General features: G+C 43.8%; 1 protein-coding gene across 9 annotated transcripts in view; it reads right to left on the bottom strand.

Annotated features, from left to right (window-relative positions):
- Positions 1-23,844, bottom strand: part of NEK4 (NIMA related kinase 4) — a 40,552-nt gene that overhangs the window by 4,508 nt on the left and 12,200 nt on the right. For 5 of the 9 annotated variants that reach the window (XM_084633367.1, XM_084633372.1, XM_084633365.1 and 2 more), the window contains 8 exons: positions 22,804-22,857; positions 22,060-22,203; positions 21,115-21,255; positions 20,638-20,704; positions 18,951-19,057; positions 7,148-7,236; positions 6,219-6,424; positions 3,431-3,564 (listed from right to left, as the gene is read on the bottom strand). In XM_084633367.1, the coding sequence (XP_084489493.1) occupies positions 3,431-3,564; positions 6,219-6,424; positions 7,148-7,236; positions 18,951-19,057; positions 20,638-20,704; positions 21,115-21,255; positions 22,060-22,203; positions 22,804-22,857 (942 nt within the window). Of the gene's footprint in view, positions 1-3,430; positions 3,565-6,218; positions 6,425-7,147; positions 7,237-15,878; positions 16,477-17,145; positions 17,693-18,950; positions 19,058-20,637; positions 20,705-21,114; positions 21,256-22,059; positions 22,204-22,803; positions 22,858-23,844 lie in introns of those variants that run through there. The other 4 variants (XM_084633371.1, XM_084633366.1, XM_084633368.1 and 1 more) reach the window with 4 other exon arrangements.

The raw sequence follows: 23,844 nt of genomic DNA, 5'->3' as shown, positions 1-23,844 counted from the left end.
TGATTTCCCTTCGTTTAGGAGGAGACCCAGTTCATCAAATGTCATTCTTATGAAGCTGACCTGTGCCTCCACTTAAGACCTGGAGTGGCCCTTGATCAGCCAGTCATCGAGGTGCAGGAACACCTGTACCTTCTTCTTGCACAGGAATGCCGCCACAACTGCCATGCACTTGGCGAATGCTCAAGGAGCAACTGACAGGCCAAAAGGAAGGACTGTGAAATGATAGTGGTTGTTGTTCACCACAAACCTGAGGTATTTTTCGTGGGATGGAATTATTGCTATGTGAAAGTATGCGTCCTTCAAGTAGAGGACGGTATACCAGTCTCCTGGATCCAATTAGGGGATAATGGGGGCCAAAGAGACCATGCGGAACTTGAGCTTCTTCTGGAACTTGTTGAGTTCTCTCAGGTCTAGGATGGGCTTTCGGTATTAGGAAATACCGGGAGTAGAAACCCTTGCCCCTTTGCTCCTGAGGAACCTCTTCCACTGCCCCTAGAGAGAGGAGCAAGTGCATCTCCTGAATAAGGATTTGCTCATGAGAGGAGTCCCTGAAGGAGGACAGGAAAGGGGGTTGGAAGGGCACAGAATTAGATGGAGTATCCTCTCTCTACCGTGCAGAGTACCCAGCAGTCCGAAGTGATACGTTACCATGCACGGTAAAAAGGGGATAGTTGGGATGAAAAGGTAAGTCAGGTTAGATCCAGTTCTTGTACTGGTGCACTGTCCTTGACCACACCCTCAAAAGGCTGGTCTGGTGCTGGGAGGTGGGTTGGGCTGGGCTGGCCAGAGCCCTAGCTGGAGGATGGGTGCTGTCTTCTCCTGCCGTTCCTATTCCTCCTCCGAGGAGCATCCTGCTGATTCTGTGATTGGTAGAACTGGACTGGAAGTGCCTGCGCTGAGTGGTGTGAGTATGGAGGCCCAAAGAGCTGAAGGTGGTCCTTGAGTCCTTTAGACTGGAGTCTTTCATCCGTTTTATCGGAAAATAGGGTTGAACCCTCAAAGGGGAGGTCCTGGAAGGTTTGTTGGACCTCATAGGGGAGACCAGAGACCTGCAACCAGGGACTCCTCCTCATTGCAACCCCTGTGGCCACTGAGCAGGAGGCTGCATCTGCCGCGTCCAATGCGGCCTGTAGAGAAGCTTGGGAAATCAGTTTTCCTTCCACCACCAGTGCCGAGAACTCTGCACGAGAGTCCTGGAGCAGCAGCTCAGCAAAAACTTGGCTATTGCGCCGCAGGTGTTCTGCAAGTATCTGCTAACGATGACCTGCTGTTTGATATGCGGGACAGTAGAGTGGACCTTCCTCCCAAAAAGGTCTAGTTTTTTAGCGTCCCTATTTTTAGGGGAGGGGCCTTGGTAGCCCTGGCGCTCACGCTGGTTCACTGCATCAACCACCAGGGAATAGGCAAGTGCGTGGGTATATAGGTGCTCATATCCCTTTGAAGGGACAAAGTACCGCCTCTCATTTCTCTTGGCCGTAGGGGACAGAGATGCGGGGGTCTGCCACAAGGTCTTTGTGGTCTCAGTAATAGTCTTTATTAATGACAAGGCAATATGAGAGGGTCCGGAGGAGGCGAGGATGTCAACCATCAGGTCAGCGTCTTCTACCACCTCCTCTGCCTGGATGCCTAGGTTCTGGGCCACCTGTTGCAGAAGATGTTGCAGGACCCTGTTGTCCTCCAAGGCCGGGGCCATCTATGTCCCCACCATGGTTTCGTCTGGGGAGGATGAGGAGGAAAGTCCTGGCAATGGGCCCTGCTCACTCCCCTCAGCACCCAGGGAGTCACGCGGCACCTGGTACTGCTGTGCTGCCAGGTCCATAGCCTGTGGTGCCGGGGCCGTTGGAACTAAGATAATCGGCACCGATGCTGGCGGTGCCGAGATTGCCGATGCCGGTGATGCCAATGTTGGAAGAGTCTGTGCCGATGCTGCAGCCAAAGGTAGAGGTGTTGGTGGTGCCTCTGCCAACGATGCTTGTGGAGGGACGCCAAAGACATCGATGCGGACCTGGACCTTGACCCTTGGATTTGTCCCTGGCTCTATTCGCCCAGGGTGTCCAGAAGAGCCACTCAGCCTCCTGTACCCCGGGGGAGGAGGGGAGGAGCTGATGAGACCCTAGGAGTCGGAGGAGGCGAGGTGACATTGCCCAAATTGGATCTCCCTGCCGCAGGCTCCTTGGGCTTGGATGGGGGAGAGCGACCCCTCCCCAGCGTTTTCTTTTTGTGAGGCACTGGGGACTGAGACCGCTGCTTGACAGAAGACTGTCCGTGGGCAGAGCCATGACTCCTTGGGGTCCTTCCTCAGGACTGACTTGTGCACCGTCGGTGCCGGAGCACTGAGCACGGATGAGGAGGTGCTGGGTGTGGGTTCTGCTGATCCTGGGTCAGACTGCGGTCTGAGTGCTGCCTCCATTAGAAGGATCTTGAGTCTTTGATCTCGGTCCTTCAAGGTCCTAGGGCAGAACCCTTTGCAAATTCTGCACTTCTCCTTCTGGTGACTCTCCCCAAGGCACTGCAGACAGGAAGAGTGCAGGTCGCTCTTAGGCATAAACTTTCCACAGTCTTCATAGAGCTTGAACCCCTGGGGACCGAGTCATACCCCAGAACCGGGGAAGCATTGTTGGGGGGAACCCCCAAAAGAAAACTTAATAGTTCATAATTCTAGTAGCTCTTAACTGACTGATTGCTAACACTAGAAGCTATAAACATGAAAAAAGGACACTGCCCAAACATGCTTGTAAAGCAAGAGCAACAGTTTGTTCCAGCTAGTTGTCACTAGCAGCGAGAAGGAACTAAGGAGGTGGCGAGTCAGTAGGGCCCTAAATTGGGTGCCATGAGGCGCAACTCCAGGGGGCACCCAGGCCAACCCTACGGAAGCTGCTAAGGGAAAAATCCTCCAGCTGATGTGCACGTGGCGTGCACATACCTGATTGGAATTGACATGAACAAGCACTCAAAGAAGAAGGATCAGTTTCTGCCTTTGGATACATGTTCAAATACACATGCATAACTTCCAGTGAAGGCAGAAGACAGAATTTGGCCATTCAAAGTTGAATGCATAATGAAGATATGCTAATAGATTAATGTCAAAGTAGTCAAATCTCTTGTACCTTTTCCAACTGGAAGATAAGGGTATATGGCATTGCTATCAACTTCCAAGTAGGATCAAAGAATTCAAGGCTGCTCGCCTTCTTACATTCTGAATCAATTACATTGTATAACATGGTAATTTGTGTAGTCAATATACATGAGTATGATACTGATTCTGCAAACAATTAAGCATGTGCTTAAGTCTTTGCAGGATCAGAGCCTATATCATTACATCAGATCAGTTTCTCAAGATATAAAAATAAAAACAATGCTCATTTAACCTTTGTGTGGAAGAAAAAAGAAGCAAATACAATTGATTACAATATGTAGGAAAGACACTCACCTCTCTCTTCAGTTCATCATCTTCCTCCATGATGTCATACACTTTCTCTAGAAGTTTCACTCCCAGCCCTTGCACCACATCAGACCTCAGAATTTCAACCATTCTTCTGATCTTTTCAGGACCAGATAAAACATCTAAAAAAATAATAAAATTAACTATTTTTGCACTGACAATATTAACAGTCACCTTATATGTACTAGAAGTACTTAGAGTGGTTGGTACCAGCAAAAGCCTGGAAGGTGGTTTAGGATTGTGGAATAGGCACCTCAACTGGATGTCTCTGGTCAGCAGAAATACAATTAAATAGGTCAGTCATCTGAAGGTGACTACTGGGTCTCTATGCAGGTGCAAGGTTCATACAGATTCAGTTTGCAAAATCAGGTCTTAGAGGGCTCAGGGTGTCAGACTTAGACAGACATCACTGTATGAGTGTATACTCTAATCATGTCTGGAAGGTTCTTTGTAATCATAATGGTAGAAATATTTTTTAAAAATTAAGTTGATGTTCTGAAAAACAATTGTGTGGCAAAAGGTGGATTTTACAACAAGTTTCACAGCCATACAATGTAGAGAACCCTGATATAGAGGTAAAAAAACACTTCAATCATTTTACATTTGAAAAAAAAAATGAATGTAAAAGTTCGTAAGTATTGTATTTATATATAGGACAGAATAGCACGGGCAGCAGTACAGTCTTCCTCATTGACCTTTCACGCCTTCATTTCTCTGCTTAAACTGCAAACAAGGGATCCCACTTATGAATGTAGTTTTATGATAATGGAAGGTCTACACTAGGAACAAAACAGAAAGTGTCAAAACTTTAAATTTTGGATGATTTCAGTGTCCAAAGTAATATGGCTCCCACAACTGACATAGGCTGGATTTAAGCCAATGATTCAAGGTTGAAAGACATAACCTATTAGCACCCTAAATCCCCTTTCTGCATTAACATGTGAAAGAAAAGGACTTGATAAACCAGAAGAGATTGCAATTTAAGAAAAATTAAATTGGGGGGGAGGGATAGCTCAGTGGTTTGAGCATTGGCCAGGGTTGCGAGTTCAATCCTTCAGGGGGCCATTTAGGATCTGGGGCAAAAATTGGGGATTGGTCCTGCTTTGAGCAGGGGATTGGACTAGATGACCTCCTGAGGTCCCTTCCAACCCTGATATTCTATGGTTCTATGAAAATTTAAGCCACTGTACCAGCACCTTCAAATTGGTTATAGATTTCCAGTACCAGTAACAGCAGCTGTAAAATACCTGAGCAGATTTTTAGCCCTGCAAAACTACCCTGGGTCAGCTGACCTGGGCCAACCACAGCCATATCACAGGTGTTTTATTCCAGTGCACAGGTACTCTGAAAGTCAAAAACAAACCTTAAGATGCCATTTTTAGAGTAGCATTTCAGAATGTGACCACTCTTGTGAAGGCCGAATTTCAAACGATGATTTACTTGCATTTATCATTGCAAAATTAGAGAACCACTTGCAGCTGCAAAATAAGGCCCAGTAAGGTTCCCTCCCCACTCTGAACTCTAGGGTACAGATGTGGGGACCCGCATGAAAGACCCCTAAGCTTATTTCTACCAGCTTAGGTTAAAAACTTCGCCAAGGCACAAATCCTTCCTTGTCCTTGGATGGGTACTGCTGCCACCACCAAGTGAGTTAAACAAAGATTCAGGAAAAGGACCACTTGGAATTCCTATTCCCCCAAAATACCCCCTCCCCTCCCCCCAAGCCTTACACTCCCTTCCTAGGAAGACTTGAGAATAATATACCAACCAAATAGCTAAACTAGATTATTAAAAAACAGAACTTTTATAATAAAGAAAAAAAAAGTAAAAGAAGCACCTCTGTAAAATCAGGATGGAAGGTAACTTTACAGGGTAATCAGACTCAAAACACAAAAGATTCCCCTCTCGGCAAAACTTTAAAGTTACAAAAAACAGGGATAAACCTCTCTCTTAGCACAGGGAAAATTCACAAGCGCAAAACGAAAGATAATCTAACGCACCTTGCCTTATTTACTTACTCTTTTTGCAATATTGAGACTCGTTTTAGGATGATTTTAGGAGAAAATCTTAAAACCTGATGCTTCTCTGCTTCCCCAGAGAACACACCAACAAAGCCCCTGCCTCCCAGATTTGAAAGTATCTTCTTTCCCCATTGGTCCTTTTGGTCAGGTGCCAACCAGATTATTTCTTAACCCCCTACAGGTAAGGCGGAATTCTAGGCTACCCTTAGCTGTATGGTTATGACAGGCCCCAATTCTGTGATGGGATTTCTGCAAGCGACTCCTGCATCTGCACAAAGCCCCAGATTTTTAAGATGCTGAGTTGAGTCCCATTTAAAGATTAAGCCTTAAAGGTGATCTGCAAAGCTTTACAGCAACTAAATTATTTGGAAGTTTTAAAGTTGTATTTTAAGACATGGAAATCTACAATTTTAGATCTTAAATGGTTATTTAAAACCTTCATAGTGTGGGTCACATATTGATAGATTACCTCATGAACCACCTTCTCTTTTATTCACAATTACATGGAGCACCTCCCCTCCAACTGTCAAGCAAATAACATCCCTGTAGCAACTACAGCAATTACTTAAATGGAAAAGGGATATTAAAAATGTAATTAACTTTTAGCTGCTTTCATGTGTAACAGAAGGAAGGAGAACAGCCGCATCTGACCAGCCAGCTTCCTGTGCACCGCCAGCAAGTGCTCTTCAAACCACTGGTGGTCCATAGACCACAGTTTATAACCACTATTTTAAAGCATTAACAGAGCTACAGACCTGAAGGAAATTCTTCAAATTTGAATTTCTCTGGTTCATTAGATACTTTTCCATGTAGGATGAGTGTGTCTCTGTATTTCCTATGAAGCTTGAACTCTGATGCAGGGGTTAGGATTGAAGGGTGTTCACAGTTCTCTTCAGAATCCATTTTCAGTGTCTGAGTCATTAGCTGTACCAAATCATTCATTTCATTTGTATTGCTTTTTCTAGAAAAGGGGGGGGAAAAAATCTAATTCAATGCCAATCTCCATTTTGCAGTCAATGTGGACTTTCCATAATCTTGTGATCTAAGTAGGCCTTGTTATGTAGTCTGTGTTAAATTCTTGTTGCTATGCAGATCCATTGGTTGTGGTAGTAATGCAATAAGGCATAGGAGCTTTTAGCATCATTTCATCTAACCTTTGCACTGAGCAAGTCTTAACAACAAAGTTTAAGAATCCAGCCAGCCACCAACATCCAATCTACATTAGCATTACCACCACTGGAAGTACAATGGAGGAAGATTTTAAGAAAGACGCCAAATGTAGACAAGATCCTAGATAAATACTTCAACTGAGCCCACAATGTCAGGAAAACCATGTTAACAACTTTCCAAGTAATAGTTCTCAATGCTTCCTGACACATTAGTTCCTCTCCTTGATGCTGGAAAAATCAATTTCCTGGAAAGCATTCATGACAGCACTTGGAGGCACAGCAGCCACACACAAAGAAGTTAAACACAGTAGATAAAGAAGTGTATGTCACAAAAGAGCAACGAACAAAAAGTATCTGATTCTTTTACTGTGTAGCTCTTCATAACCCCACTATGCATCATCCTTAGAAACACATTTCTACATACAGTTTTTCACACCAAGTTAAAGTACAATAAGGTACTTATTTGCAGTGTCAGTGACTACTGAATGTCTGTATGCAAGTAAGAAAACACTTACCCTTCCTTGGAATCTCCATCTGACTTATCTGTGGAGCTTGTGGAAGAGCTTAGCTCATCATCAGACAGACAACGGATTTTTTTTTTTTCCTGTTATAGATAAAAAAATTTTTTTTGTAGAATTAGGCATGTTATTGAATCAGTAGTTTGTACTATAAGCACTGATTCTTTGAAGTATGTGACAAAATAAGCTTCAACAAGAACATTTTTACAATTTAACTTTATAAGTAAATACAAGGGACTTTTAAGCATTAAGTCCAAGAGTCAAAACAAGCTAGTTAAAGCACATACACCATCATATACTCATTTAACTAGCATTAAACCTCACCTGTTCTGTTTCAACCTACACTGAATGCTTTGCCAAGTGTGCTACAGAGTCGGACAATTTGTGCTATGTTTAGTCTGGGACCATGTGTAATTCCACTGGCAAGTTCATGATAGAAAGGTAAAGCAGGTGTCATTTGATTTTTAAAAATCTACAGAATCATAATTTCAGTGGTGTCACCCCCTGTGGCATGGTGGGGGGGATTCACCCCCTCCCACCCCACTGTCTCCCAGCCACAGGTCCTCCAGTTGGTAGAAATTTTGATTGTACACTGTTGTCGGAAATTGGTCGAGCTGGGTATTATTCAAAATCCCTTTCTCCCACTAATACAATGGTACCAAACACGACAAACCTAGAACAATTATGCAGATACATATTAGAGAAAATATTTAAAATCAACATTTTAAAAATTATACTTTACGACAGGCATATCAAACATGCAGCCCTCACAAAGTTAAACTGTGGCCCTTGACTGGCTACTGTGTTACCAATTAATGCTCAGAGCATGATACCCCCTATTAATTTTTTAAAATGTTAGATTACTATAAATGGAAGGAGCGCTTCAAGTTGATTTGCTATCATTGGCAAAAAAAAGGGGGTTTACTCGTATTGATCATCAGCTTTGTTTATTATGCCAGAATAGTTGTAATGAGGCATTGTTTAAGATGTCAGCGTTCAGCTAGAAATTACTGGAATCCATCCATGAATGGTATGCATATAGTTAAGTATCATTAATTACAATCCCAAAGTAATTATTACAAAATCCTTGTTTCTACTTTGGTCTTGATCATTTTTAGGCATCAATGGGGAGGCAAAGGGTACCAACTAGCAGCTGAATCTTTGGAGAATACCACCATGGAGGATGCAGTTAAACGCTTGGTGGTGTTGCCAGTTCCCTTCTGTGCACTTAGTTCAGATGAAGGCCGAGGACATGAAAACAGAACACAGAAAGTCCTGAGGGGGAGAGAGCGGGGGAGAAAGGTAGATGGTGGTCATAAGACAGCATCCAAATGCTTTTTCCTGGATTTTCCTGACAACTCCAGAACATTTAAGCATGGCTGGGATGGACTTCCCCAGAAACAACCAAGCTCCATCTAAACTCATTAGGTGCTGTTATATGCCAAGAAGGGACAATTTTAAAGCTACAGGATGAGCTTATGGCAATCCATTTGCATATGACAGACCAGAGCTCATTAATATCATGACTAAAATCAGTCTTCAGTGATGAGATAGCTAAAGATGTCAGTCCAATGGATACTTTGGGTCATGACTTTTATGAAGCCTTCAAAAATAGCCAAAGAATTATCCAAGGCTCCATTAATCTATGGGCTCCAATCAAGAAGAACAGACTAAAGCTGTGCTCAAATGCAAAGAAGAGAGGCAGAGTGAAGACGGCAGAGACTATTCCAGAGCTAACCACAGGGTCATTGTTCGCTCATCTCCTGGTTATGTCCAGATCTCAGCATATTGTTGATTTACATGAGTGTTTGGGAAAGTACTCTAAAAGTACAATCGATGTTTGAATGTGACGGAACAATGCATGTATGTCAGGTGAAAAGCAAAGTAATGCGCATCTTGCATAGTCTTCCTAAAACAGGACCTACGGACAATATGACGACCAGCACCTTATGTCAGCAGACCCCTTTCAGGATAACAATCATAGATGGAATGGCTGAGGTACAAACTCTTGAAAAAACAGAAACTTAACACTTGCTGAGATTTGGCTGAACACTTCATTATGAGGCCAAAGAGTAAATATTAGACCTATGATGAAGTCCACCTTGTGTTTGACATATACTCAGAGGAATCAATTAAAAACATTACCAGAAAGAAGTGGCTCCATGGCACTGCACCCATCCAATACCACAGTGGTTCTCAAACTGTGGGTAGGGACCCCAAAGTGGGTCGCGACTCCATTTTAATGGGGTCACCAGAGCTGGCTTAGACTTGCTAGGGCCAAAGCCCAAGCCCAAGGGCTTCAGCCCTGTGCAGCAGGGCTCAGGTTACAGGCCTCCTGCTTGGGGCTGAAGCCCTTGGGCTTTGGCCACGCCGGCCGGGGAAGGTGGGGCCTTGGCTTTGCCCGCCCACCCCCCTGGGTGGCGGGACTTGGGCAGGCTCAGGCTTCAATCCCCCCCTGCTGGGGTGCTGTCATAATTTTTGTCAGAAGGGGGTCACGGTGCAAGAAGTTTGAGAACCCCTGCGATACAAAAATCATTGACTCCATGAACATTGCCAATGTCATAACGAAGAAGCTACTGTCTCATACTCACATGAAGTATAGGTTAACCACGTACCCTGCAGAAAGAACACTCCTGCGAAGAACTGCTGAAAGACTTTCAGCATCATATGGTATAATGAAGCTGCTGCCTCACACTGTTCAGTGGAGTTTCTTCTTAGTTACCATAAGGAAGCTAACACTAAAATTATCTTGCATACCATCAATGCCATGGGGAGAGGTGCTACTGAAATGTGCATTTTGGCATTAGAACAGATGTCCCAGTGCTCTTTGAGAGACACTACCCAAAACTTCCTCAAGATTCTGCTGGGGAACAGAATTGTTTTATATCCCTCTGAGATGTGTTCCTATCACTTGGAACATGAAAAGCCATGGCACAGCAAGATTTCCATGTCCTTTCAGGATATGACACTACCAGATTTGGTTCAGCCTCCGAAGACTCTCTCCTCACTCTGAAGGTCCTTGGAACGGCTGATACAGTCACTGATGAGGTCATATATGCACTGGAGACATTCACATGCCAAGTTTACCATTTGAAGACCAAACATTATGACACTTTCAGAGCTACATTGGTGGCTGTTTTCCAAGAAACAGACAGAGAAAAAATGCCATTGACATGGTGTGCATTTATGCCTCCTACCAAGAGGGCAAATTATCAAGCAATGGAGTAGTTCCAAGATGTTCAGGCACACCCAAACCTACATTCCCCTGTTGGGCATGGATGAATCTTGGAAGATGGACTGATCACAGCAGTTCTGTGAAATACCATGTGATCCTGAATCATTCAGCTAATCAAATGCTTGTGTGCAAAAACCAGATGCTCACCACCCTGCAAATGTTTGGCCAGCAGCCTGCCTTGTACAGAGATGTGCCAATGTGGCACAGAAGACAGTCAGCGTGACAGTGAGTCATTGGTGCCCTAGACAGAGAGGACACCGATGACGACGACTTCAATGAATAGATGTTTTCAGTCCTACATGTCAAGGCTAACTTCCCTAGGATCAACAAAGGTCAATGTCTTTTAAATTAAGCAATGCATCCCTGTGTTAAAGTATAATTTAAAAAAAGTTGATTTTTAAATATTTTCTCAAATATATATCTACTTAATTGTTCTAGGTTTGTCATGCTTGTTACCACTGTGTTTGTGGGAGAAAGGGCTTTTGAATGATATCCAACTCAACCCACTTCCAATGACACTATACTATCAACATTTCCACCCACCAGAGAACCTGGACCAGGAAGCCGGCAGAGGGAGTAGAGAGTACCTCTGCCATAGTGCAAAGGGTGACACCACTGAAATTGACTTTGTAGATTTTTACTAATCAAATGACACCTCCAGTCACAATAAAAATTCCCCACCCGGTCCTCTGGGTAAGCACCAGCATTGTATATTGCTAACTGCCTTTATGTGCATTGGAAAGTATCTTGGGAAGGGTTGAAGGTGTGACTGTGGAATAAAAAATTCCTTTGCAGGTTACAAAGGCCGAAGAGGGAGAAAGGGAGAAAGAAACAGGATAACTCGATGATCCAGCCAGGCCTGAAGATAAGGAACAAAACTGCCACCCAAGGCCAGCGCACACAAACAAGCTCTCTGCTGCCAAACAGCCAGAAGCCTGTATCCCAGCCCCAGCCAGCCATGAGAAAAGAGAAGTGAGCCAGACAGAACTGAGCCAGACAGAACTGAAGGGGTTGCAAAACTAATAAGATTGTGAAGGCCAGTGAATGGGAACACAACAGTCTCGCGACCCTGAAACCAGTGTGTTTTGGGGAAGCTAAGGAAGCCGCGGGAGGCCGGTTTGGACTGATACAAAGAGCACGGGGGATGGGGGTCCCTGGACGAAATGCCCCCAGAAGAACCCAGGGCTTAAAACCCTCCCGAGAGCTGAAGCAAGTCGGAGATTTACAACAGACCCTAACCGACCTGTGCACAGGGCAGAACTCTCATCTACCCTTCCCCCTCTTCTTACATTACACCCAGGTTTGGCCAGCCTTGGGTTGTGCATGTGTAAGTATAAAAGTGGATTAGGGCTTGGACACTAATGCTTTCTTCCTCCCTCTGAGTGACATGGGGTGCACCCAACACTCACCGCTGTTATTTGGTTAATAAAGCTTTAAACTTAAGTCACTTGTTATGCTCCTTCATCACCACCCTAAAAATCCTGCAGCCTCAGTCTGATCACCTGAAGCCCCAGGCAGATTGATAACATAAATCTGTCACACTCCCTTACTTCTCCATCACTAAATTGCCCAGGGAATGAGATTTTTCTACATTACGCTCATTATGTTGGTCAATTCTCAGTTAATGACTTACTAATGACTACAGTATTTTAAAGAAACATTGTTCTTAGACTACAACGTATTAGTCTTTGTAAAAATAAATTGTAAATTTATAAATACTTTAAAATCTATTTTTCTATTTACTCTTCAATGTCCCCAAAAATTTTCCATGATGCTTCAAACCACTCTCCATTTGGCCCTCTCAAATTTTGTGTGTTCAATCCCGAGGACAGCATGCAAAAAACTGCACATCACTAGCATATAATAAATATAATTTATATGTACTAAAATGTCCTTGATTTGTGTGCACAGATGGGGTTTTTGCATGTAGATGTTATTTGCACACACAATAGCATGCAAAAAGACTGTCCCTGCAAATGGTTGGGGTGAGGAGAGTGACATGAACAAACAGCCACACTATGAAACTCTGGCACTTAAGTAGGGTATGTCTACACTACGAAATTAGGTCGAATTTATAGAAGTTGATTTTTTAGAAAGCAGTTTTATATAGTCGATTGTGTGTGTCCCCACTAAGCGCATTAAGTCGGCGGAGTGCGTCCACAGTACCAAGGCTAGCGTCGACTTTCGGAGCGTTGCACTGTGGATAGCTATCCCACAGTTCTCGCAGTCTCCGCTGCCCATTGAAATTCTGGGTTGAGCTCCCAATACCTGATGGGGCAAAAACATTGTCACGGGTGGTTTTGGGTACGTTTGTCAGTCACCCCTCCCTCCGTGAAAGCAACCGCAAACAATCGTTTCATGCCTTTTTTCCATGTGGGCGCCATACTGCTTTCAGCAGACGGTGCAGTAGGTCTGCAAACTGTTGTCATCAAACAACGGCTTCCGCTGCCACTCTGCTCTCCTGGTGCTATGAATCCACCTCGCAGGTCCTCTATATGACCGTCATCATCCATTGCTTCCTCTGCCACTCTGCTCTCCTGGTGGTCTCGCAAGTCCTCTATATGACCATTGTCATCCGCCACTTCCACTGCAACTCTGCTCGGCTGCTCTTGTCTCGCCATACCACGGCGAACGTGCAGCCCACTCAGCTGTTGTGTCCTGGCAGCAGATGGTGCAGTAGGTCTGCAAAATGGTCATCCAACCACTGGTTCCCCTGCAACTCTGCTCTCCTGCAGACACCATACCATGCCAAGCATGGAGCCAGTTATGAGCATTGTAAACACCTCGCGCATTATCATGCAGTATATGCAGAACCAGAACCTGCAAAAGCAGGCACGGAGGCGACGGCAGCGCAGGGACCAGAGTGATGAGGTCAGGGACACAGACTTCTCTCAAAGCACGGGCCCCAGCAGTTTGGCCATCCTAGTGGCAATGGGGCAGGGTCATACCATGGAATGCCAACTCTGGGCTCAGGAAACAAGCACAGACTGGTGGGACTGCATAGTGTTGCGGGTTGGGATGACCCTCACCTCAGTCCCTGGAAAAATCATGGAGCAGGTCCTCAAGGAATCAATTCTGAAGCACTTACAGGAGAGGAAAGTGATCAGCAACAGTCAGCATGGATTCACCAAGGGCAAGTCATGCCTGACTAATCTAATTGCCTTCTATAACGAGATAACTGGCTCTGTGGATGAGGAGAAAGCAGCGGACGTGTTGTTCCTTGACTTTAGCAAAGCTTTTGACACGGTCTCCGACAGTATTCTTGCCAGCAAGTTAAAGAAGTATGGACTGGATGAATGGACTATAAAGGTGGATAGAAAGCAGGCTAGATTGTCGGACTCAACGGATAGTGATCAATGGCTCCATGTCTAGTTGGCAGCCGGTATCAAGTGGAGTGCCCCAAGGATCGGTCCTGGGGCCAGTTTTGTTCAATATCTTCACTAATGATCTGGAGGATAGTGTGGATTGCACCTCAGCAAGTTTGCAGATAACACTACACTGGGAAGAGAGGTAGATACGCTGGAGGGTAGGGATAAGATACAGAGGGCCCTAGACAAATTAGAGGATTGGGCCAAAAGAAATCTGATGAGGTTCAACAAGGACAAGTGCAGAGTCCTGCATTTAGGAAGGAAGAATCCCATGCACCGCTACAGACTAGGGACCAAATGGCTAGGCAGCAGTTCTGCAGAAAAAGACCTAGGGGTTACAGTGGACGAGAAGCTGGATATGAGTCAACGGTGTGCCCTTGTTGCCAAGAAGGCCAATGGCATTTTGGGATGTATAAGTAGGGGCATTGCCAGCAGATTGAGGGATGTGATCGTTCCCCTCTATTCGACATTGGTGAGGCCTCATCTGGAGTACTGTGTCCAGTTTTGGGCAACACACTACAAGAAGGATGTGGAAAAATTGGAAAACGTCCAGCAGAGGGCAACAAAAATGATTAGGGGACTGAAACACATGACTTATGAGGAGAAGCTGAGGGAACTGGGATTGTTTAGTCTGCAGACAAGAAGAATGAGGGGGGATTTGATAGCTGCTTTCAACTACCTGAAAGGGGGTTCCAAAGAGGATGGATCTAGACTGTTCTCAGTGGTACCAGATGACAGAACGAGGAGTAATGGTCTCAAGTTGCAGTGGGAGAGGTTTAGGTTGGATATTAGGAAAAACGTTTTCACTAGGAGGGTGGTGAAGCACTGGAATGCGTTACCTAGGGAGGTAGTGGAATCTCCCTCCTTAGAAGTTTTTAAGGTCAGGCTTGACAAAGCCCTGGCTGGGATGATTTAGTTGGGGATTGGTCCTGCTTTGAGCAAGGGGTTGGTCTAGATGACCTCCTAAGGTCCCTTCCAAGCCTGATATTCTATATGATTCTATGATTCCCACTGACTGCGTAACTTTTGCATGCGTAAGAGCACTTTCATGGAACTTTGTGACTTGCTTTCCCCGCCCTGAAGTGCACGAATACCAAGATGAGAACAGCCCTCACAGTTCACAAGCAAGTGGCGATAGCCCTCTGGAAGCTTGCAACACCAGACAGCTACCGGTCAGTCAGGCATCAATTTACAGTGGGCAAATCTACTGTGGGGGCTGCTGTGATCCAAGTAGCCAACGCAATCATTGAGCTGCTGCTATCGAGGGTATTGACTCTGGGAAATGTGCAGGTTATAGTGGATGGCTTTGCTACAATGGGATTCCCTAACTCTGGTGGGTCAATAGACGGAATGCATATCCCTCTCTTTCTTGGGACTGGAGCACCAAGGCAGCCAGTACATAAACCGAAAGGGGTACTTTTCAATGGTGCTGCAAGCACTGGTGGATCACAAGGGACGTTTCACCAACATCAATGTGGGATGGCCGAGAAAGGTACATGACGCTCACATCTTCAGGAACTCTGGTCTGTATGAACAGCTGCAGCAAGGGACTTACTTCCCAGACCAGAAAATAACCGTTGGGGATGTTGAAATGCCTATAGTTATCCTTGGGGACCCAGCCTACCCCTTAAGGCCATGGCTCATGAAGCTATATACAGGCAACCTGGATAGTAATCAGGAGCTGTTCAACTACAGGCTGAGCAAGTGCAGAATGGTGGTAGAATGTGCATTTGGATGTTTGAAAGCTTGCTGGCGCAGTTTACTGACTCGGTTAGACCTCAGCGAAACCAATATTCCCATTGTTATTATTGCTTGCTGTGTGCTCCACAATAGCTGTGAGAGTAAGGGAGAGATGTTTATGGCGAGGTGGGAAGTTGAGGCAAATCGCCTGGCCACTGATTACACACAGCCAGACACCAGGGTGGCTAGAAAAACACAGCAGGGCGCGCTGCACATCAGAGAAGCTTTGAAACCCAGTTTCATGGGTGACCAGGCTACGGTGTGACAGTTCTGTTTGTTTCTCCTTGATGAAAACCCGCCCCCTTGGTTCACTCTACTTCACTGTAAGCCAACCGCCCTCCCCTCCCCCCTTTGATCACCGCTTGAAGAGGCAATAAAGTCACTGTTGTTTCAAATTCATGCATTCTTTATTAATTCGTCACACAAATAGGGGGATAACTGTCAAGGTAGCCCGGGAGGGATAGGGGAGAAGGGAAGGACAAGGCCACACTGCACTTCAAAACTTATTGAATGCCAGCCTTCTCTTGCTTGGGCAGTCCTCTGTGGTGGAGTGGTTGGGTGCCCAGAGCACCCCCCACCCCATGTTCTTGGGCATCTGGGTGAGGAGGCTATGGAACTTGGGGAGGATGGCAGTTGATTACACAGGGGCTGCAGTGGCGGTCTGTGCCTTTCCTGCACCTCAACCATATGCTGGAGCATATCAGTTTGATCCTCCAGTAGCCTCAGCATTGCATCATGCCTCCTCCCATCATGCTGCCGCCACCTCTTCTGTTGTTCCAGCCATCTATCCTCTCGCCCGTTCCTCCCGTCCTCATGTTCATTTTGTGCTTTCCTGGACACTGTCTGCCTCCATGCATTCTGCTGGGCTCTTTCAGTGCAGGAGGACTGCATGAGCTCAGAGAACATTTCATCACAAGTGCGTTTTTTTCGCCTTCTTATCTGTGCTAGCCTCTGGGACGGAGATGCTGTTGAAATATTTGCAGCTGCAGGAGGGGAAAAAAAGGGAGAGTAAAATTGAAAAAGACACACTGGCCATTTAAAAGGAGGAGCTGATGTTTTCAGGTTAACATGCAGCACAAACCCAACTAAACCCCCCCACGCACACACCCCCCTAATTCTCTGGGATGATCGCTTCACCCCTCCCCCCATCGCGTGGCTAACAGCAGGGATGATTTATTTTCAGACACAGGCAAACAGCCCAGCAGGAACGGCCACCTCTGAATGTCCCCTTAATAAAATTCCCCTATTTCAACCAGGTGACCATGAATGATATCACTCTCCTGAGGATAACACAGAGAGATAAAGAACAGATGTTGCTTGAATGCCAGCAAACACCGGGACCACATGCTGCCATGCTCTCTTATGCAATGGATTCTAGACTATGTGCTATTGGCCTGGCGTGGTAAAGTGTCCTACCATGGAGGATGCAGTAAGGGTGCCCTCCCCAGAAACCTTCTGCAAAGCCTTTGGGAGTACCTCCAGGAGAACTTCATTGAGATGTCCCTGGAGGATTTCCACTCCATTCCCAGACACGTTAACAGACTTTTCCAGTAGCTGTACTGCCCGTGAATGCATCCCAAGTCTTCAGGGCAAATAATCATTAAACACGCTTGCTTTTAAACCGTGTATTATATTTACAAAGGTACACTCACCACAGGTGACTTCTCCGCCTTCAAGGTCCGGGAGCCTGGGTTGGGAGGGTATTGGCTCCAGGGTGATAAACAGTTCCTGGCTGTCAGGGAGAATGGTTTCTCCACTTGCCTAGTGTGTGCTATCTTCCTCGTCCCACAAATCCTCATCCCTGTTGCGTGAGACTCCCTTGCAGGAGTCCACGTACAGGTGTGGGGTAGTTGTAAGGGCACCCCCTAGAACTGCATGCACCTCATCATAGAAGCAGTATGTCTGGGGCTCTGATCCCGAGCAGGCTTTTGCCTCTGTGGTTTTTTGGTAGGCTTGCCTGAGCTCCTTAAGTTTCATGTGGTACTGCTGTGGGTCCCTGTTATAGCCTCTGTCCTTCATGCCCTTGGAGATTTTTTCAAATATTTTCGCATTTAGTCTTTTCGAATGGAGTTCTGATAGCACGGATTTATCTCCTCATACACCGATCAGATCCAGTACCTCCTGTTCGGTCCATGCTGGAGCTCTTTTGCAATTCTGGGACTCCATGGTCACGTGTGCTGCTGAGATCTGCACGGTCACCTGTGCTGATCAGTTTGCCATGGTGGCCAAACAGGAAATGAAATTCAAAAGTTTGCAGGGCTTTTCCTGTCTCTCTGGCCAGTGCATCCGAGTTCAGAGTGCTGTCCAGAGTGGTCACAATGGAGCACTCTGGGATAGCTCCCGGAGGCCAATACTGTCCAATTGCATCCACACTACCCCAAATTCGACCCTGCGATGTCAATTTCAGCGCTAATCCCCTTGTCAGGGAAGAGTACAGAAATCAATTTTAAGAGCCCATTAAGTCGACAAAAATGGCTTCATTGTGTGGATGGGTGCAGGGTTAAATTGATTTAACGCTGCTAAATTCGACCTAAACTCGTAGTGTAGGCCAGGGCTAAGTTGGACCTCTTTCAAGTCCATATTTAGAAGTGTACCTTTAAAGAAACTTCTACTTTGTGTACTAAAATACATTTATGATCTTACTAAAGATATATATGAATTATGCAATGAAGATGTTAATGAAAAATCAATTATTTCCATTGTAAAGTTTTGAGAATTTGATTTAACAATTACTACTTTTGTCAGCATATAAGTTTATGCATTAGCCAATAGGACTACAAATTGAGAAGTAATCATCAAACTCCAGTACACAAATAGTATTACGTATTCCAAGTAACCAACTGGCCTGAAACGGATTGTTGGGGGATTGTTTTATTGATATTTGATTTTCAGTGTGCCCACTCAAATGGCAGTTTTCCCATTTAAAAAAAAATATATATATTTACTAGTTCTCTTCACTTGTGTATTTTTTTTGTTGGTTTCTTTTCACAGCATCAGTTCCATAACATTTGTTTTAAGCAAATTTAGCAGATAAGCCAATCAGACTACATGAATGAACAAACCTCAGGATATTTTTCAACTCACAGCAAGTGAAATTATTTATCCACAGTCAAAGTATAGCTCAGGAAGTGGCAGGGTGAGCTATCCACCCAGTAAGTCATAACTATACTTCAGAGAGGCTAACTGACTTATTCAATTCTTTGCTTCTGCTGAGTGAATTGACCTGAACTGGAAACTGATCTTACCAAATATAAAAGCTGAGTTAAAAGTTGAGTTATTGGTGTTTATTGTACTCAATGCCTTTTGCAGCAACAGCTTCAGAATAGCCATGCATTCTTATTGGCCAGGAGGTTCCTCTACAGCATGTTATATTTTGTAATACACTTTTTTTTGTTTATTTTTCTACTCAAATTTGGTCTACATTTAAATATTTCAAAAGCAGATGACCCCAGTTTACCTGAGAAATACTGGGATCTGACGAGGACTGAGTAACTTTAATAAGATTTTCCACAAGTGATTTTGCTTCAACTACCGCACTATGTGATGCTCGTCTTGCCGCAGGCACTAGAAGGATGACATAAGAACATAAGAACAGCCATACTGGGTCAGACCAAAGGTCCATCAAGCCCAGTATCCTGTCCTCTGACAGTGGCCAATGGCAGGTGCCCCAAAGGGAATGAACAGACAGGTTATCAACAAGCGATCCATGCCCTGTAACCCAATCCCAGCTTCTGGCAAACAGAGGCTAGGGACACCATTCCTGCCCATCCTGGCTAATAGCTATTGATGGACCTATCTAGCTTCCTTTTTGAACCCTGTTATAGTATTGGCCTTCACAACACCCTCTGGCAAGGAGTTCCAGAGGCTGACAGTGCGTTGCATGAAAAAATACTTTGTTTTAAACCTGCTACCTATTAATTTCATTTGGTGGCCCCTTGTTCTTGTATTATGAGAAGGAGTAAACAACACTTCCTTATTTACTTTCTCTATACCACTCATGATTTTATAGACCTCTATCATAACCCCCCCTTAGTCGCCTCTTTTCCAAGCTGAAAAGTCCCAGTCTTATTAATCTCTCCTCATATGAAAGCCATTCTATACCCCTAATCATTTTTCTTGCCCTTTTCTGTACCTTTTCTAGTTCTAATAGATCTTGGAGATGGGGCGACCACATCTGCACACAGTATTCAAGGTGTGGGCGTACCATGGATTTATATAGAGGCAATGTATTTTCTGTCTCATTATCTATCCCTTTCTTGAGGATTCCCAACATTCTGTTTGCATTTTTGACTGCCCCTGCACATTGAGTGGATGATTTCAGAAAACTATCCACGATGAAGCCAAGATCTCTTTCTTGAGTGGTAACAGCTAATTCAGATCCCATCATTGTATAGGTATAGTTGGGATTATGTTTTCCAGGGGGCATTACTTTGCATTTATCAACATGAAATTTCATCTGCCATTTTGTTGCCCAGTCACATTTTTACATTTATTTTGAATAGGTACAAGGGAGACACTAAAGTCTGGCAGAATGTAGGTGTATGCTCTGCTAATTCCCCACACTGCTCTACCGAGGACTCTTAATTCTGGCTTTCACTATCCCTTGCTGTTCCATTCCTGACCTGGGTCTCTCCAAAAAGCTTTGTCAATGCACTTAAATGATGACATTCACTACCACCTTACATTCCAGTCCTGGGCATCTCCGGCAGACTGCTCCTAATACCAGTTGTATGGTAACTTTGTGATGGTGACATGAACAAGACCAAACTCATTTTTCTCAACTAATTCTGATTCTGAACCTTTTAATCTTGTTTTGCAAACTGGGCACTGGTGACAGTAAAGCATTTTAGTGTCCTCCAAACATACTATCAGGGTCAGAAAAACTAGCCAACAAAAACACCCGAGGCTTCTAGCTGAAAAGTGCATTTCTTGTGGAAACATCACATTGCCACCATTAGAGCCACTGAATGAGCATTACAAAAATAAAAGTGGTGTTAAATAAAAACTCCTATTAACATCAAAGCTATATTTCAACTGTATCTTTGAGGAAGTTAATACTAAAGACCAGATTGCAAATTAGTGTTTCCATAGAGAAGCCATCCCACTGCATCAGTTGAAGAGTTAACATAAAAAAAAAAAGTTACCAGAAGGAAACATCTTTTCTTGCGATTGTTTTAGCCTCCTCCTCTCTCTTGCCGACAACGGTCTACCCTTTAAATAAATCAAATCAATATTAATAGTGGCAGTCATAGTGGTTTTTTATTTTGTCATATTTGAAATGAAAACTTTTGTCCAAATAACCTGGAAAAGATGGCTACTAATTAAAGTTTTCAGGCAGTTCAGTATGCATTGTATTAAATTTTTTCCATGGTGATCTTGATCAACAAACCTAATTCCTGTAGGAAAGGAGCCTCCAGCCTCCTTATTTCAATTAAGGGAAAGAGGAGCTGGCCTTCTTTCCTCCTACCTGATCAGTCAGATGCAAGAAAGAAATTTAATCACTGAGGATAACTTCTGTACATTTCTTTTCCCCACCCCACATGCTTTTGGAGTAAACTACTCAGAAGAAATAGTAAGAAAATGACAAAAATAGATCTGAACATAAAATGTTCAGAACAAACCTCTGAAATTGCTCTCTCACTATTTTTAGAGCTATTTACAGACTCTGTGACTTTAGAGCCATGCTGATCTGCAGGGCTGTAAGTTGTCTTCATATTCACATCAGGAAGAGAAGGTAAGGGCCACGGAGCAACTTCTGTGAGCTTAGAGAGAATTAGAAAATGATTACAGTCTCATGTCCTCTTTCAACAGATTAAAATGCTTTGAAATCTAGAACTGCAAACACCAAACTAGCAACCCAGGACTGGGAGTCAGGACTCTTGGGTCCTATTCACAATTCTACCATTGCCTTATTGTCACACACACACTTTTCCCTAACTTCCTTATACTCCTTCTGTCTACATTTAGCTAACACCCTCACAACAAAACCCCATGCAAAAAACAAAAAAATCATAGAACTAAAATGACATTTGAAGCTCACCGCACTGTTCACTATGCTTGTATGTCATACCCTTTTCCCCCAATCCTTCGTCTGTCTATTTACACTGTCAGCTCTTTCTGGGGATAGGGATCGTCTCTAACTATATGTTCCATACAGTGCCAACCACAATAAGGATCCAGTCTTGGCTGGGGGTCTCTAGGTACTACTGTAATAAAATAAATAATAATAATGTCATATAATCTTTCTGGGCTTTAATTTGTTCATGTCTCCTAGAAGGATTATAATTTTGTACCTCTGAGTGTTGAGAGGCTTACTGATCATAGACTGCTTTGAAATCCTTGGGCAAAAGGCACCCACAAAAGTATATTTCCAAGGCCCGCAGAGAGTTACCCATTTTGTTATAAATGCAATTCTATGGATGTGTATGAAATGAGATTATACACTGACTGGAGATTGTTCAACTAGCGGAAAGGATCTACAAACTGTTACAATCTTTTTGTAGGATGGAAAGAAAACTAAGATAGAGGTACACTGCCATTTTAGAGAGATACATTTTTATCTGCACCTTCTCTGAACAGACTTCATCTAGCTCCCTTTTCTTCTGCCATTGCTGCCGTGAGAGAGAAGGTTCATAGAAAGAGCTATGAGGCTGTAAGTAAGAAGTGAATTTTTCCTGAACATCTTCTGGATTTCCATGAGAGGCTTCATCCTAAAAAGTAAAAATATTTTTCTAATCTTTAGGCATGTGTTTTCCTGATTCCAATGTAGACATGTTCTTGCATATATTAACAAAGGCCACTTAACCCTTTGGAATGCTACGGATTTTATCTTAATCACAACCACCATAAACAGCTATTTCAAATTAAATTAGAGACAGGAAATACAAAAAAAAAAAATTAAATATACCACCCCCAAACACACTACATTAACATTGCAACAAGGTGAACATTTTAAATAATCTAAGTTAGAACATTCAAAATCATGCTCCCCATCACAATTAGCACATTAGTTGAACAGGTAACCATAAACAAATTTCACAAGTTCTGTACACTGTCTATCGTAATACTGCAATATCCTGTTTTAGTATTTTACAACAAATACGTGTTAGCAAAATTTCAGATATGTTCCACCATTCTAACAGCAACTTCAGAAAACCAATTTGTATTGCAATAATAATCCTTCTCCAAAAATCAAATATTCTAGGGGAAAAGATAGTCCCCAGACAACAACATTTGAGATTTCCCTTTAAAGAAATACAACTATTTTAAAGCCAACAAACTAAGCAGAACTATAATGGTAGAACACTTACTTGAATTATGACAGGAACAAACGATGCTAGAAGCTTCTCAGTGGAGTCCAAACTCTAAAATAAGTTACTACATTTTCATGAACTAAAATAAGAGCAAGCTTAGTAAAAAGCGTATATATTAGCAATGTGAGAAAGACAGGCTTTAAAAGTCTCATTCTAGAACAGAACTTGGTGAATCACTAACTAAATGAAACAACGTCCTTATATAGGATTGAATGGTAACAACAGCTGCATATTCAGGACAGACCTACTGTTTAAATCCAAGGCATAAGACACAATAGGGAAATCAACTGTATTTTACTTTAATATACTTTCATTAAGAGTCAAAATATTGCTGGCCCTGTGCATGTGCACCAGAAAGAGGCAAGGGCAAAGAAGCCCCTTACATGAATGTGCTAGGGAAGTGGGTAAGAGAATCATTTTGGCTGCAAATGCTGAAGAGTGCAGGGGAAAGGTCAATGGTCAATGTTTTTGCCTCCAATAATCACCCAAATGACGCACTCTGGAAGCTGGAGAGGAGGGAGGGCCAGGATACTTTAACATTTTCCCCCTTCCCAAGGCTTCTCTTTTCTGGTAGTCTCATTTCTTGTTTACTCCTTCACTCTTCTCTTTAGTAACCACATCCCCATTAAACAAAATTTTCCTTTCCCCTCCTTCAGTCTTCCTTTAAAATCTCTTCATCTCTCTTCCTCCTTCCCTTCAATTTCTTCTCCTACATTTTCCTTCCACCATCCTCTACCTTCTCTAACTCCATTTCCATTATACTCTCCCTTCCTCCTCCAATCCCCATCCCAAATTAGGGCTGAACATGGCAGAAAGAGATAGAGAAGCATAGTCCATTTGGAATAGGGATGTAGGAGCTCCAAACATTTTCTTGCCTCATCCTTTTACAATTGGAAGCAGACAATTTTTGATCCCAGGCAAGAACAATGACAATTAAGGTTTGAGCCCCAGCCTTTGTCTTATACAGAAGCAGTGCTGCAGGGATACTAGAGCTTTTAATTGCTTCGGCACCCCAAAGCCTGATTAGAAGTGCCCCAC

Source organism: Lepidochelys olivacea (genome assembly GCF_965140295.1).
Source record: "Lepidochelys olivacea isolate rLepOli2 genome assembly, chromosome: 7".
In the NCBI taxonomy this organism is placed as follows: domain Eukaryota; kingdom Metazoa; phylum Chordata; order Testudines; family Cheloniidae; genus Lepidochelys; species Lepidochelys olivacea.
Note: the sequence above shows the minus strand (reverse complement) of the source record. Positions and strands in the feature narration are given on the sequence as shown.